Genomic DNA, 18,692 nt, shown 5'->3' on the forward strand with positions numbered 1-18,692 from the left:
TAGCAGCCAGTTCTCTGATTCTCCAGACACCTCCGGAGTCCTACGAGTCAGTTCAGTTCTCACACTGGTCCTGGGTCACTTGTCCTTCTGACTGACTGGCTATAAATCAGGGGTTCGCACAGCTCCTCCTTGGGTCTGATTATTTGCCCAAATGACTCACAGAATTCTGGAAAGTGTTTTGTTTATAATAAATGATACAACTCAGGAAGAACCAAATGGAAGAAAAAGGCAGTGCAGGGTCTGTGGGTAGGAGTGAATGCAGCCGACAGCTCTCCCGGGACCGTGGTGTGTTCACCAATTCAGAAGCTCTCAGAATCTCACAGTCAAGAGCATGTCCAGAGTTCAGGTTCCAGCTTCTCTACCGGGAAGTCTGTGCATGGGGCTGAAAGTTCCAGTCCTCTCAGCACCTGGTCTTCCTGGTGACCAGCCTCGCTCTGAGTCCCCATTAATGTAAATTGGGTGTAATCAGGAGGGGCTTGTGCATGAAAAGGACACACCTCTCACTCAGGAACCTCCGGGCTTTTAGGAGGTCTGTGCCAGCAACCAGGGACAACACCAAATGTGTTTCTTACTTTATGACACCAATTTAATTTCAGTAGGTCAAGTTCAAGAAGAGCTGCAAACAGAAATACATTTATACTGTCTTATCCTTGCCTATGTGGTTGTTTTGTCCAAATTGTTTTTCCCTTTGGATTTGAGTTACTGTCTAAGTGTCTCTCTGTTTCAGCCTGAAGACTCCCTTTAGTATTTCTGGTTGGGCAGATCTGCTAACAGCAGCTTCCCTCAGTTATCCACTGTTGTAATGATTTCAGTATGTAATGTTGTTTTCCAAGGAAGCTGTGAGAAGGAGAGCAGGTATATGTTTATGTCCTTTGTTACACTGACCTTTTTTTTACTATTTCAAGTTCTCTTCGTTTGTTCCTGTGAATTTGAGATACTACCCAGCGTCACTTCCTTACTCCAGGACACATTACTTCCTTACTTCCAAGACTCCGTACTCCAAGTGTCCTTATTCCAAGATGCTATCTGGTGTCACTTACTTACTCCAGGACTCCATACTTTCTTACTCCAAGCTGCTGTCCAGTGTACTTCCTTACTCTAAGACTCGTTACTCCAAGACAGCTTCTGTGCTGTTAGCAGTGAACATTACATTTCTGTATACGTTAGGCCTATCAGTCAAGAGAAGAAAGATGAAATGTAATCACCTTTATTGGCACTCTATTTTTTTTGTGGATTTGAATTACAGTCTGGGGTCAGTAATTGCCCATTACTTCCTCTAGGTATGTGTGTAGAGGCTCTTTGTGACGCTCATGTAGGCAGCACGGCTGTAACTTCAGTCGTGATCCTGGAGTTGCTGAGCCTGGCACCTCCAGCTGGGTGGTCAGTGCTCACTGACACTGTCCGACCATCTTCAGGGAAAGGTTATCTTACTGTGTCACTGTCTGACAGCATGAAGTGATGAAAATTCAGATAAATTAGTTCCTCTGCCTAGTCAGAGTCTATGAGAATAGAATATGACGTATCCCAAGCTCTTTAGCATAGAACTGCTAATAGCCGATGCAGTGGAAGTCCACTCGAGGGCAGGGCTGGTTCCATAGTGGGAGGTGGGACTGACTACAGCCATGAAGGGTCTGTGTTGCTGAGTCAGTGAGAGGAAGACAGTCTTGGCTGGGGCATGGACGTGAACACATGGGGCCTGCCCTTCTGCTTTACAAGGGTTTTGTTTTTGTCTTTTTACTGTAGAATAATGGAAAATAAGGGTAAATAGTTACTAACAGATTCTAGAAGTGGCAGCTGATTATTCTAAAAACTTATTAGGTATTCATTAAATATAAGTAAATGAAGTGTTAGAAAAAAGCTAAGTGCTCTTTTTGGTATGTTAAAGTAATTTTGCAGACAGGGTTTGAAAATCTGAATTCTAAAGTTTTGAGTGTTGAATATGTGAACTTTTCCAATACTTTTAGGTGTCACTTGCCAATGCTTTATATTGGATTAGAATATGGATTGACCAATAACTCAAAATTGGCTGAAAGATTCTTTGGCCAAGCTCTAAGCATCGCACCAGAAGACCCTTTCGTTATGCACGAGGTTGGAGTGGTTGCATTTCAAAATGGAGAGTAAGTACCAAAAAGCTCAAGTCTGTCTGTTCCTTTCTGTAAACAGAGCAAAACCTTGATAACCAGAGTTTAACCTTAACTGGCCAGTGACTCTTGATAAGATGTCTTATTTTTAGAAGGAGGTGGACAGTTAAAAAGAAATAGCAACCATTGCCTTGGAAGTCTTTAAAAAGACTAAACCGGGCTTTGCTGCCCTCCCTGTGGGCTGGCACAAGCTCTCAGGTCCAGGCCTGGGCCCTGCGGGTGGGCTGGAGGCACTGCAGAGCCCCTTGTCACCTCTTTGTTGACCAGGAATTGGATTCATACATGTGAGAAAGAGTCTCACAATTTTGAAACAAAAATGTTCCCCTTTCAGAAAGTTACCAGTTAATCCAAAAATTAACCCAATTAGAGTGGCCCAGTCTCTGAGTTTCCTGGTCAGTAGCTGAGGCTTGCTGTTGTCTTGGATGTTTACAGAGCAGGCAGTTCAGCCTCGTACTGAAAGAACTGCCTGTAATCCTTTGCACTAAACTATGGGTAAATTTTAAACCAGTAAATTAGTACCAGTATAGTGTTCTCTGTGGCACTGGTGTGTATTCTAAAAACTGGGTTATCTAGTGTTCATGAGTTTGGAGCCTTTTAAAATAATGTATAGTAATAATTTCATCCAGTCAATTTAGTTGTAGTCTATTTGGTGCCCCTCCGCCGTCCCCCTCCCCCTCGTGCTTCTCTTGGTTATTTCACAGTTTAAAATGATCCCCAAGCAGAATGCTGAAGTGCTGCTTGTACCCTAAGTGCAGGAAGGCTGAGATGGCCCTTGAACAGAATGTAGGGTTAGGTAAGCTCTGTGCAGGCAGCAGTCACAGTGCTTTTCCTGTGAGTTTGGTGTTAGTGAATCCACAATATACATCGAGCAAGATGGTGCCAAGCTGGAGCCTGTGTGAAGCAGGTACTTCAAACAGCTGGTGCATCTGTGAGCAGAGGAGCATGGTTTTTCTGCTGGGTGCGATGCTTTGGCGTTAGCTAAAGTGGTGCTCACAGTGTCTTTATAGGACCTGATGACTCAGAATAATGAGGATATGCTGTCTTGCCTGAGTATTGAGCTCTTGTGAAGTTAACGCCATAAAAGTAATCATTTGTCTCACTTGAATTTTAAAAAAACTAATTACAGAAGTTTACCTCATTTTTATTATTAGAAGGAGATAATTCAAATATTTTTAAAATGTTTATACATGCCAATTTTGAATAAACTGCAACTTTTTCCCTCCCCTCTATTTTAGATGGAAAACAGCAGAAAAATGGTTTCTCGATGCTTTGGAAAAAATTAAAGCAATTGGGAATGAGGTATTCTATATAATATCTGTAAATACACACACACTCATAAGTGTGTTTAGTATTGAGTGAAGAAAATAGTATTTGTCTTGCCTAGTATATATTAGCCTAATATTTATCGTAGCAAATGTTTGTTAGTATTTGACTTATCATGGTACGTGGTGAAAAATGAGTGTGAGAGGGCAGTTGTGGGCTAGTTGCTTCTTCGGAGGCTCTGGTTTTGATCTGTGGGCGTAGTCGGAATGCATTTGGTGATTGTTCAGTAGGGAGAGCATGTGATGATCCTGGAAGTGGGTGGGCACTGCCACGTCTGACTTGTCCTCTCTCTCTGATGAATGGGTACCTGTAGCAGCAGATCCCATTTCTGCAGGAACAGGGCTAGGTGTAATTAAAATTGTTGTTCTTCCTTACCTGGTAAATTTAAGATGTGTTTAGATCTATAACCAGGCTTTGGCTCATGAAAGATGCATGAATCTGTGCTTCCAGCTCTCTTGGATGTGTTGAACATGATACTATATTAAATGTGGCAACTTTGGGCGCCTGTGCACCTCCCTAGGTCAGAGGTTTGCATGTTGTTGCTCTTTGTATCCTGATTGCTTTTATTCACACCCATGTTGTCCTATTCTGTTCCGGCCCACAGGAACACTTACCCACAACACACATCTTCCTCAGCTGTCAGTTTCTTTTTACTGAGGAGACGGTCGGAGCTCCCCTGGGCTCCCTACCAGGTGGCAGCTTACTTGTCCCTGTAGACACAGCTTTGCTTACTTTGGCCTCTTGTCACATGAACTTAAAAACACTGTATTCTGTGTGTCTGCATGTTTGTATATAAGCGGGTCATCCGCAGTTCAGTCTTGGGTGGTCTGGATGATGTATGTGTTTCTGTTAATACAGGGCTGTGCTTGTGAGCTTGCCCATTTTCTAAGGGTTGAATACCTTAGGATCTTGCCCCTCAGACTGGAACAGCGTGTCGGCATCACCTGGGAGCTTGTTAGAAGCACAGACCCTTGCGTCTGCTGAACCAGAATTGCAGCGTTAGCGAGACCTCCAGGCGATTCTCATGCACAGGGGAGTTTGAGAGGCACTGTTGCAAAGCACAGTTGAAACTGAAATTATGACTTTGATGATCTGAAGGCACTCTGGGTTCTTGCAGACATTTAAAGTAATGGTTTAAATGCAAAAGCACAATACTATTAAATTTTCCAAGTACCCATCAAAAAGTTACATGAGGAGGCAAAGATACTGTGTGACTTTGTTGCAGATGTCAGAGTAGCAGCAGGAAAGCAGTTGAGCCTAAGAATCATAGAGGATTTGTTTCTTTCACATGGGCAGTGCCTCCCAGAGCTGGGCTCAGGGGAGTTAGAGCGTGTGGCCAGGTCTGCTGACTCACTTGGTCCTGACTCATGGCTGCCTGTCAGCTGTGTCCTGAGCTCTAAGCTAGGTGTCGGTAGGCAGCAGAGAACGGGCTCGATACTGACCGCCCTCAGATCAGTGCGGATGTAACTCGGCAGTAACGATGCAGTGACAGAAAGGGCTGTGACTGAGGAAATAAAGGGGCCTGCACAGACTTGCGGGTGGGTCAGGATGGCCTTCTGGGTTCAAGCAGATGCACTTTAGTCCTGAAGGGAGGACGCTGGCCAGGCAGAAGTAGGTAGCAGGGCATTTCAGGTATTGCAAAGGGAATGTGCAAAACTTCAGTATGGCTTGGGTTTGAATTCACAGAGAACATCAAGAAACAGGGCAGAGGGTGAAACATGGGCCTCCAGGGGCCTTGAAAGGGCGTGAGAGTTTGCACCTTGTCTTGAGATGCTGGTGGGACAGGAGCGGCTCGTACGGGCGGCATGGTCAGACAAGACTTGTCAGTGGCGGCATGGGGCTCTGTCAGGGGTCTGATAAGCAGGTGCTCCCTGGAGGGGTTGGGGTTGGGGATGGCATGGACATGTGTGGGGCACTCAGAGGGGTGATGTTATGGAGCTGGGGTGCCGGGGGAGAGGATGGGGTTAGCATGTGGCCTGTTGGATTTGCAGTGCTTGTGAGATTTCTAAGTAGAAACGTGTACTAGGCAGATGGAGAGTTCTGGCTGGAGGTACAGAATTTGGGCATCTTTAGGCATAGACGGGCTCCTTGAAAAAATTGTGCTAATAAAATAAACCTCAGAAAGTGTCTTCCAGTAGGAAAGATGGAGAAGCCACTAAACCTTCTTGCTCAGTGCTGTGGAAGCACCAGGAGAGAGACCCTCGCACAGATAAGTGAAGTCCTGCAGTGCAGACGGGTCAGGGTGAAGCTGCTTGTGAATCGTGGTCTGATGTTCTTTGTTTTAGGTGACAGTTGACAAATGGGAACCTTTGTTGAACAACTTGGGCCATGTCTGCAGAAAACTTAAGTAAGTGAAGTGAAGCGTTTTTCAGAAATTCTTTGTGACTTAAATTTTACTTAATCTTGTGTAGCTATTTCCACAATTTTTTTTTTTCTATTTCCATATTTTTGAGATCCTTTAGTTTTCTTGTACTTGGTTCTTCAGATATAGGAAGCAACAGAAGAAATGTTTTTATTACCTTTGTTAATATAATTTTATTTTAGTAATATACTGAGAATAATAATAAGTTCTGAAGAATTAGGACAGTAGGACCTAATTAAAGCCATATCTGTATCTTAACTCACTGTTTTCCTCCAGATACCGGTTTTATGGAGTGATAATTGGTATGATATTAGATGACAATTGAAAAAGGGACTCTTTGGTTAAATAAGTTTGGTAACCTTGAAGTTACTCAGGATTTAGCAGATTTTTCGGGGTGTCTTGCAGTCTTCACTGCGCGTGATGAGCTGCATGTCGTGCTTGCCCAGCGGCTCCGGTGCCGAGACTGGATGAGCTGCGGTGTTTCCCAGACAGTATCGTGCGCGAAACCTTTTTCACCAGGGTTTCTGCAGAGCAAGTATTCTAGAAAAGTTGGAGAAATTTCTAGTCACCTGCTCCAGGTGACTCCTGTGGACCTTAAAGCAAAACCATTTAGTTCCTTTAACTACCCCTGGCATGGGAGGCTTGCCTTCACCTAACAGAGGCCTTGCTGTGTGATGGGGCCAGGCCCAAGAATCAAGGGTGGGGTTCAACTGGTAGCCCTGTAGGACTGTCTACACTTGGCTGGAAGACACACTCAAGTGGATACATGGCAGATGTGAAGGGCCTTGCCGTGTAGACTATCACTCTAATGTAGGAAAGTGTTTCTGTGTGTGCCCATCCGGGAAGACCCCCTGTACCCACTGACTGCTTCTCTCTTCCTGTTCTCCCTCCTCACAGGAAGTATGCTGAGGCCTTGGACTACCACCGGCAGGCCCTGGTGTTAATCCCTCAGAACGCATCCACCTACTCTGCCATCGGGTATATTCACAGTCTGATGGGCAACTTTGAAAATGCTGTGGACTATTTCCATACCGTACGTCTTTCATTTGTACCAGAACTTTAAATCTGGTTGAGGGTTACCACTTGTTTGAAACATCTTTCCTCGGCAATATTTTCTTACTTCAGAAAAGTGCAATTTAAAATTTACGTTTTAAAATTCTTCAGGCAACCTTGTGTTTTACTCTTATCTTTGCAGAGAACAGTGTATGAGTGTCATATAGTTCTCACCACATTAGAGCAGATGTGAGCCTTACCTGAGTATCTGTCAGTGCAGCTGAGCTGGGTGCATGTCTAGGGAGCCCTTTGGGAACTCCAGTCTTTCTATTTATGACTTAAAAGTGATTGCCTTAGATCATGTGACTACATGAGCAGAACTGCTGCTCTAAGCTACCATTAATAATGAGAAAGCAAAATGAAAGCAAAAATGATGCTGCCATTTAAACTTTAATGTAATTCTTTCTTGTCACTTTGGTTTTTTTGTTTACTTAGAAAAAGTGCTCTTTTGGACTTACTAGGACATAGATTTTTGTCAGGGATCACTCTACTATCTACATAAAAAAGAAGATATAAGTGAAATTGTTAGGATATTCATCAGTTCTTCACATTCAGAGTTTGGTTCTTGTAAGTCACTTTTGTACCTAGTGATCAATGTTCCTGTTTTCCCAAAATTGTGTCCACATGCCAGTACACATACCCCACTCAGGTTTCTCCCAGCCAGCAGCATTGGCTCTGCCAGAAAGTGTTACCAGAACCTTTTTGGATAATGCCCACAACTCGGTGCCTTCTTTGGGCGTTCTTCAGGTGGTGTGCGGTCTAGTTTGTGCTGCTGATGTGGCCGCCAGGCCCACCCTGCTGATACCGGCACACTCACCACAGTGAGGCCAGCTGGCAGCAGTCATAAGAAGCCGCCTGTTGCAAGACTTCCGAAGTTCAGATGCTAGGATTTGAAAAAACGTGGGTCTTCAAATTGATGAAATAACTGTATTTGGAGAAAGAGATAAAATATGAGAAAATACAGTATGTCAAAGTTAAATTAGTGAATGATAGATTTGTAACTGATTTGCAAGGGTTGGTTAGAGATTTCAGGGAAGATGAAGTCCTGAAGTATCACGGAGATGACCAGATACTTGCTGAGCAGGCAGGAGTGTGGACTAAGCAAGTTTTCTAGTTTTTGTGACCTTTCGAATGTCTATATTTGAGTGTTACATAATTTATTTCTTTTCTATGTTTTAATTAATACAGAAGGCTTTGCGAACTTTTAAAAAATCCTTCTGGAGGGCAGCATTTCAGACATAAAAGATAGAATAGTGTAATGACCCTCCACGTACCCGTCACCCAATTTCATCAGTCATCAGATGATAGCCACTCATGTTGTCTGCATCCCCACTAACAACCTCCCTTCACTGCTGTCCTGAGTTCCTGGAATATTTAGAAATGAGATCCATGGCAATGCTTTAAGCCAATCAGAAAGAAACAGATTTTCTTGTAATAACCAGGCTGAATCTTTTCTACAGGCCCTTGGTCTTAGGCGAGATGATACATTTTCTGTTACAATGCTGGGTCATTGCATTGAAATGTACATTGGTGATTCTGAAGCTTATATTGGTAAGATTATAATTATTCTTATTGATGTATTCCATATTTTAGATTGTTGTATATCTCTGTTTAGGTTTCTCAGATTCTCATATAAAGTTCTAAGTTTGTCTGATCATTCTTGCTATAGTAGTATCAAGAATCTCCATTTATTTCAATGGAACAGCTTGTGGGAATTAATGATTCATGGCTTCCCTAGTGGCTCAGAGGGTAAAGCGTATGCCTGCAATGTGGGAGACCTGGGTTTGATGCCTGGGTTGGGAAGATCCCCAACCCAGGAGAAGGAAATGGCAACCCACTCCAGTACTCTTGCCTTTAAAATCCCATGGATGGAGGAGCCTGGTGGGCCACAGTCCATGGGGTTGCAAAGAGTTGGACACGACTAAGCGACCTCACTTTCACTTTCTTTCACTTTCACTTGCTGCTGCTGCTGCTGCTGAGTCGCTTCAGTCGTGTCCGACTCTGTGTGACCCCATAGACAGCAGCCCACCAGGCTCCTCCTTCCCTGGGATTCTCCAGGCAAGAACACTGGAGTGGGTTGCCATTTCCTTCTCCAATGCATGAAAGTGAACAGTGAAAGTGAAGTCGTTCAGTCATGTCCGACTCTTCGTGACCCCATGGACTGCAGCCTGCCAGGCTTCTCCGTCCATGGGATTCTCCAGGCAAGAGTACTGCAGTGGGGTGCCACTGCTTTCTCCGTTTCACTTTCTACGTATCCATTCACTTTAAAGTTGAGTACTTGCTATATGCAAAATACCATTTTAGAATATGTGTGATATACAAGAATCAATCTATTTGCATAGCTGAAAAAATCTTGAGAGATTTTTCTAATAAGTAAATGCTTTACTATTTTACAATGCAAAGTATAGGATGTTATCTTGGCACTTCAGTGGACTGTTAAATTGGCTTATGTTCACATTTCAGCACTATGTAATTTTTAAAATTTTTATAAAGGATTAGCAAGTCATAAGGTAAGTTGCTATGGAGTTGTTGGAAAAGACTCTGATGCTGGGAAGGATTGAGGGTAAGAGGAGAAGGGGATGACAGAGGATGAGATGCTTGGATGGCATCACTTACTCATTGGACATGAGTTTGAGGAATCTCAGGGAAATAGTGATGGACAGAGAAGCCTGGCGTGCTTCAGTTCATGGGTCACAAAGAGTTGGACATGGCTTAGTGAGTGAACAATAGCAAGAACTGCAAAGGTAAGTTGGTATGGAGTTGTACTCGCTTAGTCAGGAACATTGTAAAGGAAAGAATGTTGCAGTGAGGTTACATCCTGAGATCTTGGGGTAGGCAAAGACTTCTCTAACAGGATATAAAAGCCTAAGAAGAAAAAATGTTAAATTAAGCTTCAATAAAATTAAAAACTTGAGAGCAAACAGGCACATTATAGACCAAGAGAAGTCCTTTACAGTGCATAAACTCATCAGGGAACTAGTCTAGAATACAAAAAATCCTACACATAATCCTACGATAAGAAAAAGTGTCATCAAAAATGGGCAAAATACTTGAACAGCGTTTCACCAAAGAGAATATTCAAAGAATTAGAAGCAAATGAAGGTGCTCACTATCATTACTTATCAGGAAAGTGAATAAAAGCCCTGATGAGATATCACTATAAACCTGCCAGAATGGCTGAAAGAAACAAACACTGATATTGCCTGGGGCTGGCGATGGTGCAGAGCAGCTGGAACTCTCACATGTTGTTATTGCTGGATTATAAATAGGTCAGACTCTTTGGAAAACAGTTTAACAACACATCTGCTGAAGTTAAACAGGCCTGTTGTTGCCAGCGTGCTGCTCTGGCCAGCAGAGACATGCCATTTCTCACAGCCCTGCAGGTCCGTTGGTGACTCCTGTGCTGGGCTTTCAGTTGGCAGGGCTGGTGGTCTAAGATGGTGTCATGCACAGGGGAACCTCACTGACAGAGCTGGGCCTCTCCGTGGGTCTTTACCCCAGGCGTCTTTATAGCATGGTGGTCTCAGGGCCTGAGGGAGAAGAACTAAAGTTTCAGGGCCCCCTGAAGGCTACAGTTTGCACAAAATCATTCCCATCACATTCTTTTCATCACAATGAGTCATGGGTTCAGTCCCTGATCCACGAAGGTCCCACATGCCACGGAGCCCCCAAGCCCGTGGGCCACAGCGACTGAGCTGGCGCTCCAGCGCTCGGGAGCCTCAACTGCTGAAACCTGCGCTCCCAGAGCCAGCGGTCCGCCACAGGAGAAGCCGCTGCAATGAGAGGCACCCCTCCACAACTGGAGAAGCGCCTGTGCAGCAGTGAGGACCCAGCACAGCCCGAGATAAATGTGTGAATGAAAACTATTTAAAAAAAAAAGGTCTGGAGACCCAGTACTAAGACGGACGTTTGCCTGCCTCATAGAGGTCTTACAAAGGAGGTTTCTAAGGTTCATTGCACGTTATTTTATTGAACATATAATGTTATGTTAGATTTGGGTGTACAGCATAATGATTTAATATCTGCATTGTAAAATGACCACCATAGTAGGTCTAGTTAACATCTGTCACAACACAGAAGAATTTTTTTCTTGAAACAAGAACTTACAAGGTGTACTCTCAGCAACTTTTGAATATGTAAAACGGTATTATTAACTGCCATTGCCATGCTGTACTGTTTTTATCTTTAGGAGACTTGCATGTTATCTGTCAAGACATCTATTACTGAAAGCTATTAGTTTGAAGTCTGTAAAACTTGTCTTGTTCACGTCAGAACAGTTGAGCCTGTGCTAAGTCACTTTAGTCGTGTCCGGCTCTTTGTGACCCCGTGGAGCAACCTGTCAGGCTCCTCTGTCCATGGGGTTTTCCAGGCAAGAATACTGGAGTGGGTTGCCATTTCCTCCTCCAGGGGATCTTCCCAACCCAGGGATCGAGCCAGCATCTCTTAGTTCCCCTGCACTGGCAGGCAGATTCTTTACCACTAGCGCCACCTGGGAAGCCCTGATAGAGCTTGGCCTCTCCGTGGCCCATCCATTATTCTTACAATTTTGATTTGTGGTAAATCAATGTGTTTTTCTGTGCCTGAGACTCGTGACTGTACTTGGGCCAAGCGCCAGCCAGGAGTTCTCCATCTGCAGCTGCTGAGGAGGTTCTGCCCACAGGCTCCTGTTGGTGCTGACTCCTTTTGGGGTAGGAGGCGGCTTCTGAACGTGACCCAACTGTCGTGACCCAAACGACAGAGCAGTGTTATGTATTGCTGGAAATGACAAACGGGATTTTCTGTTTTGTTCTTACTGTGGTGTGTCTGTTTTTTTAGGAGCAGATGTCAAAGACAAACTAAAATGTTACGATTTCGATGTGCATACAATGAAGACATTAAAAAACATTATTTCACCTCCATGGGATTTCAGGGAATTTGAAGTAGAAAAACAGACTGTGGAAGAAGCAGGGCTTGCACCACTAGAAACCTCAAGGAAAACTCCAGATTCCAGACCTTCCTTGGAAGAAACCTTTGAAATTGAAATGAATGAAAGTGACATGATGTTAGAGACGTCTATGTCGGACCACAGTACATGATTCCAGGCTAGTCCCACTTCCCCTTTGTCTTAGAGTAAGTCTGTTTCCTCTCATCCTTGTCTTAACCATTTCCAGTTTCTCAACATGCATCCGGACCCCACCTCTGCATTTAGGAGTGGATACCTGCCTTAAGAGTTTGGATTGCACACTTTTGCAGCAGATGTTTTCTGAATTACAAAATAGTGATGCAAAGTGAAATAAAGAAGGTAAACCATCTCTTACGTCTTTTTTTCAACAGGCTTTTATTTGGGGCTAATTTTGAACTTACAGAAAATCTACAAAGATAGTACCAAGAGCTTCCATATACCCTCACCCAGTTCCCATATTGTTAACATCTCATGTGACTGTGGGACTTCCATCATAACGTATAAATCCACCTTGGTTTCCAGTAACCAAACTCCAGGCGTTTTGGATTTCACCAGTTTTCCTGTGAATGTCCTCTTTCCACACCTGCATTCCGGGGGCCTAGGCTGTCACGTCTCCTAGGCTCCTTGGCTATGATGATGTCTCAGACCTTGTCTTTGATGATCTGGACAGTTTTGAAGAGGACTTGTCAGATATTTTGTAGAATTTCCCTCAGTTTGGGTTTGTTTCAAGTATTTCTCTTGATTGGACTGGAGCTTTGGGTTTGAGGTGTGAGGTACCTTTCTTATCACGTGTCATCACGTGTCAGGGGTGCATGTCGTCAGCAGGAGGTGTTGACCTGATCACTGGTGGCATTGGGAGTCTGCCAGGTTTCCCCTCTGAAAAGTCATTGTTCTCCCCCTTTCCACACTTTAGAAACAAATCGTTAAGTACAGTGTACCCTCCATTGGACACGGTTTAAGTAAAGCTCCATCCCCTGAGGTGGATGGTGATTTCATTTGCTTTTTTCTGTTTATTCATTTTATTTATTGATCCCATTTATTTATCAGCACTGACTCGTATAAACGTGTTTTCTATTTTCGGTTATAATTCTATACTAGTGTTACTTATGTGTGGCTCAGTTGTTTCAGCTTTGGCCATTGGAACTCTTTCAGCTTGGCTCTTATGTCCTTGTCACGTGCCCCAATCCATTTGTTTTTTTCTTCTGGATTTTCCTTTAATTTGGTAAAATATATGTAACATAAACTGTGGACTTTAGTTAACACTAATACATCACTCTTGGTAACAACTGTATCACGTTGATGCAAGAAGGGATCTGGGGTGGGGGGGGGAAGTTACTGTATGGGAACTCTGCTTTCTTTCCCGTTTTTCTGTGAAGAATGTGCATGGGGCATAGGTAGTCCTTTTATTCAAGCGTATAATTAGTGGCATTTATTTCCAGCTTTTTCGCATCACTATAAACAGAAACTTTGGCCACTAAGCAGTAACTCCCCACTTGTCTCTCCCTCAGCCCCTGGGCTTCCCAGGTGGCACAGTGGTAACGAATCTGCCTGCCAGTGCAGGAGATGTGAAAAACTGGGTTCGATCCCTGATTTAGGAAGATCCCTTGGAGGAGGAAATGGCAACCCACTCCAGTATTCTTGCCTGGACTATTCCGTGGACAGAGGAGCCTGGGGTAGCAAAGAGTCAGACACCACTGAGAGACTCAGCGCTGAACATCACCTGGTAACCTCTAATCTAATTTCTGTCTCTGGATTTGCCTATTCTGGATAATTTCATGTAAGTGGAATCATAGAATATTTGTCCTTTTGTGTCTTTTTTTAATATAGCATAATATTTTCAAGGATTATCCATATTGTAGCTTTTATCAGAACTTTGTTCCTTTTTACGGCTGAACAGCATTCCATTATGTGTATATTTACTGCATTCATCTGTTGACGGATGCTTGGGTTGTTCTCATCTCTTGCCTGTTGTGAAACATGGCTATGTGATTGTCTGTCTGGGCCCCTGTTTTCAGTCCTTTGGGTCTGTGCCTGGGAGTGGAATTGCTGGGTCATGTGATGATACTGTGGTTGAGAGACAGCAGACTTCACGGTGCCTATACCATTTTACGTTACCACCACCACTGCACAAGGGTTCCAATTTCTCTGCATCCTCACCAGTGCTTTTTACTGTTGCTTTTTCACTCTAGCTCCCATAGTAGGTGGAAGTGCTATTTCATTTTGGTTGATTTGCCTTTCCCTGGTGACCGGTGATGTTGATCGGGTACCCTGTGCTTATTGGCCATTTGTATATTTTCTTTGGAGAGATGTCTGTTCAGATACTTTGCTCACTTTAAAATAGGTTAGGGTTAGGGTTGAATTGATGATAAATGAAAGGAATTTCTGGGCTCTGAATTCTATTCCGTTGGTCCATACGCCTGTCCTTACGCTAGTACCACTGTTTCGTTAACTGTTGCTTTGTAGTAAGCTTTGAAATTGGGAAGTTTGAGTCCTACAACTTTGTTCTTTTTCAGGGTTGTTTTGCCTATTATAGTCCCTTGAATTTCCATATTAATTTTATATATATATATTTTCATTTCTGGAAAAAAAGCCATTGGGAATTTGATGAGGATTTAACTGAGTATTATGTTTAACCCATAAACATAGGATTGAGCTTTCATTTATTTGTCTTTAATGTCTTTTAAGAATGTTTTCCAGTTTTTGTTGTCTTTCACCTCCTTGGATAAATTTATTCCTAATTAATTTATTCTTTATAATACTATTGTGAATGGAATTGTTTTCTTAGTTTCCTTTTTGGATTGTATCATTCCTAGTGTATAGAAATAACTGAGTTTTGTTTGTTGACTTTGTATCCTGAGTTTGTTTCTCAGCTTTAATAATTTGTGTGCGTGTATCCGTTTTTTAGAATTTTCTACCCAATAGGATCGTGTCATCTGCAAGTAAGAGTTTTACTTTTTCCTTTCCAGTTTGGATTCATTTTCTTTTCCTTGCATAACTGCTCTGGTTAAAATTCCAGTATTTTATTGAATAGAAGTGGCAAAAGTAGGCATTCCTGGTCTTAAGAGAAAAGCTTTTAGTCTTCCGTAGTGTTGGAGAGATTCTCTTCTATTTCCTAGTTTATTGAGTGTTTTGTTTAATCAGGAAAAGGTGCTGATTTTGTCAAATGCTTTTTTGGGGGCTGTGATGGGGAATGAGTTGAGATGTTTAGTTTTAAGGAGTTCTAGGATTTTGGAGCTCTTTGAGGAAAGACATGACTATAAATGGCAGTTGCATGCTTTATTGGGGGTAGCTTTATCTGAGCCCTGTTATGACAGGTTGCAAGAATGCGTCGCCCCTTCCTGAGACAGCAGCATGGGCCACCACCTAGAAGGGGAGCAGGGCCACGGAACTCCTGGGGGAGAGGGAGGTTCCTTCCAGGGAGGTTGAAGCATTCAGGAATCTCTGGGTTCAGAAGTGCAAAGTGCAGGAGGCCTAGGGGTCTTCATGGCCCCAGGTTTGTCTTATTTACAGCTTCCAGATGCTGGGTGTAATTTTGGTGAGTATGCAAAATGGGTGGGCTCTAAATGACTGAAAATATGTTTGTTTGGGCTACATATAAACAGTTGCATGTGAAAATTTTGATTTGGCTCTGGTGGAAAAGTTTCATCGAACCCACGTCTCTTAAGTCTCCTGCACTGGCAGACGGGTTCTTTACCCCTAGCACCACCTGGGAAGCCCCAGAGCTTTCTAAGAGTCCTTCAGATGTTTTTAGGAGACTGTGTCACAGTGTGGCATTGCCATGGGCACCACCTCGCCCCAGGGGGTAGCTCAGCACAGAGCAACCCCATGTGGTCCTTTGCCTTTGAAGTAAGGCTTGGTACGGATGAGGAATCTGAGCACAGCTAGTGATGCAAGGCCAGAGAAGGCAATGGCAGCCCACTCCAGTACTCTTCCTGGAAAATCCCATGGACGGCGGGCTGCCTTCTGTGGGGTCGCACAGAGTCGGACATGACTGAAGCGACTTAGCAGCAGCAGCAGCAGCAGTGATGCAAGGCAGCACCCGGGCCCCATTCCCTGTCTCATGTCCACATACTGCATGCCAGCTGTTGCTTGCTGCTGTTTGGACTCACACAGTGTGTTCCTGAGTTTTCTGTCTCCATCAGGCATCACATATGCCTAGTTTTATGTTCTCTGTCCCTGCTTCCTGTAGCTGGGATAGAAAATCAGATGACAGAACTTAGTCACTTTTAAAATAAATAAAAATGAAGGTGTTAATACTTTTGCACATTTATTTTGCCCACCAGATGATAACATTGCTTCATTTAGTTTATTTACTGATCATGTGGTGGTATTTTTTTAGTTTTTTGGAAAAGTGAACACCATAATTAAGCCATGACTTGCTTGACAGTTGTTTAAGACAAGAGCTTCAAGACATTCGACTAAACCGTTTTCCACATCAGCAGCAGTTTAATATCAGTGTTTAGTCTTCAGAAAGTGTCAAAAAAAAAAAAAAAAACAAACCAAAAAACAGGTACATGTAATTGTTCTGCCAAGTACTTTTCTGTTATGATTCAGATCTCTAGTATCTCATAATGATGCCTAGTTTCCTAAAATATCAGCCTTCCTGCCAACTTTAAAGTGACTGTGCTGTCATCTTTGAAGAAAAATAAGAGTGTAATGGTCACCAGTTGCTTTAAGCTACTGTCTCCATCCATTAGACCTGTGTTCTGGAGTAAAATGTAACCCTTCCTGTGACCAGGACCATGCTCACGGGGGAGTGTTCAGTTAGGGGTAGGTTCTCTGACATTTGGAGATTACGTAATACTGCTTTTGCTTTGGATGTAGTTCTGTGTGTATTTTAAACAAAACATGCTCGGTAATGTGTAGGAAGCTGGATTTTCTTTGAGCTGTACTTTTTTTTCATGTAAAATCATAAGTGATTTTACAAGTGTGTATCATTCACTATCTTGAAATTTGTATTATAAAATTTTATGTAAGAATAATTTCATTATGCAAACATGAATTCTAAAATTCTGCCATTTCTCACCATCAGCTCATTCTGCCCCTACCTTCCACCCTCAGGATATAATTAACTGTCTTATCTGACAACTGCATTTTCCTTGGCTTCCCTCATAGCATAGTTGGTAAAGAATCCGCCTGCAATGCAAGACACCCCGGTTTGATTCCTGGGTCGGAAAGATCCGATGGAGAAGGGATAGGCTACCCACTCCAGTATTTCTTGGGCTTCCCTTGTGGCTCAACTGGGAAAGAATCCACCAGCTATGTGGGAGACCTGGGTTTGATCACTGGGTTGGGGAGATCCCCTGGATAAGGGAAAGGCTACACTCCAGTATTTTGGCCTGGAGAATTCCATAGTCCATGGGGTCGCAAAGAGTCAGACACAGCTGAGCAGCTTTCACTTTCTTTGTCACAATAAAAGCTTTTGATCCGCATAACTAGGCTTTCAATACAGAGTTGATTGGAGACAGACAAGGCGACTATTGATCAAGTGTGTGGCACCTTCATCATAGTTTATTCCTATAGGATTCGTTTCAGTTCAGTTCAGTTGCTCAGTTGTATCCAACTCTTTGCGACCCCGTGGACTGTAGTATGCCAGGTTTCCCTGTCCATCACCAATTCCTGGAACTTGTTCAAACTCATGTCCATTGAGTCAATGGTGCCATCCAACCATCTCACCCTCTGTTGTCCCCTTTTCCTCCCACCTTCAATCTTTCCCAGCATCAGCGTCTTTTCCAGTGAGTCAGTTCTTCGCATCAGGTGGCCAAAGTATTGGAGTTTCAGCTTCAGCATCAGTCCTTCCAATGAATATTCAGGACTGATTTCCTTTAGGATGGACTGGCTGGATCTCCTTGCAGTCCAAGGGACTCTTTAAAAGAGTCTTCTCCAACACTACAGTTCAAAAGCATCAATTCTTCAGCGCTCAGCTTTGTTTATAGCCCAACTCTCACATCCATACATGTGTACATGTGTGCACATACATGTGTACATACATAGGATTCCTTTAGACTTTATGAAATAATGAAAACGACTCCTTGCCCCCTTTCTGGAGGTTTTGAGAACTTGGTTTTGGAACTTTTTTTTTTTTTCAGTTTTTTAGCTTATTTAAAATGATGTATTTCTGGGCTTCCCTGGTGCTACAGTGGTTAAGAATGCAGAGGCACCAGTTTAATCCCTGGCCCTGGAAGACCCCACATGCCACGGGGCAACTAAGCCCGTGCACCAAACCACTGAGCCTGTGCTCTAGAGCCAGGGAGCTGCAACTGCTGAAGCCTAGAGCTGGTGCTCAACCTGAGGAGCCCATGCACCTAAGCCCATGGGCACAGGAAAGCCCAGCCCAACCAAAAATGGACACATTTGAGTTTGTTCATAGGCAGCAAGTGGTTCACGGATAAAAGACTGGATTGAGTTAAACCTGGATAAAGTTAAGCTGGATTGAGTTAAAACAGAGTTACTCCCAGTGGCTGCCGGCAACTCCCCTCATCTCTTAATGCCTGTCACTCCATTCTCGTGTGTACTTGCAGTGCTGGGAAGGCGCTACGGATGAAAAATACAGTCAACATGATTATGTCGAAAATATGAAAAAACATGGCATTTAAAAATTAACCTCTATATGAATTATTCTAACCGAAAGTACTTCTGCCTGCATGTTTGTAAAAGGCAAACATGGTTGCTGTCCCATTGGGCGCTTCAAAAAATGAGTGAAGATTATATTGGAAACATGAAGGCCATGTTTTGTGAGTGCTGAGCGTCTGAATTACTCTAGTCACTGACATTTGAGCACTAAGGGCAGGGAAGTGAAACTTCTTGGCCGCCAATTTTTTCTGTCAACTCGGGGGCATTTATTCTACTTCGTAGGGGAAAGCCATGTGCT

The 18,692-nt window shown here is 43.4% G+C and overlaps 2 protein-coding genes across 2 annotated transcripts in view; both read left to right on the forward strand.

Annotated features, from left to right (window-relative positions):
• CDC16 (cell division cycle 16) overlaps positions 1-12,170 on the forward strand; it is a 26,713-nt gene extending 14,543 nt beyond the window's left edge. The window contains exons 13-18 of the mRNA XM_043891605.1: positions 1,965-2,117; positions 3,377-3,440; positions 5,750-5,811; positions 6,724-6,859; positions 8,340-8,430; positions 11,695-12,170. Coding sequence (XP_043747540.1) covers positions 1,965-2,117; positions 3,377-3,440; positions 5,750-5,811; positions 6,724-6,859; positions 8,340-8,430; positions 11,695-11,954 — 766 coding nt within the window. The 3' untranslated portion in view covers positions 11,955-12,170. The remainder of the gene's footprint in view (positions 1-1,964; positions 2,118-3,376; positions 3,441-5,749; positions 5,812-6,723; positions 6,860-8,339; positions 8,431-11,694) is intronic.
• UPF3A (UPF3A regulator of nonsense mediated mRNA decay) overlaps positions 12,029-18,692 on the forward strand; it is a 27,760-nt gene continuing 21,096 nt past the window's right edge. Inside the window, exon 1 of the mRNA XM_043891608.1 lies at positions 12,029-12,160. Coding sequence (XP_043747543.1) covers positions 12,140-12,160 — 21 coding nt within the window. The 5' untranslated portion in view covers positions 12,029-12,139. The remainder of the gene's footprint in view (positions 12,161-18,692) is intronic.

This window comes from Cervus elaphus, chromosome 30 (genome assembly GCF_910594005.1).
Source record: "Cervus elaphus chromosome 30, mCerEla1.1, whole genome shotgun sequence".
NCBI classification, from domain to species: Eukaryota; Metazoa; Chordata; class Mammalia; order Artiodactyla; family Cervidae; genus Cervus; species Cervus elaphus.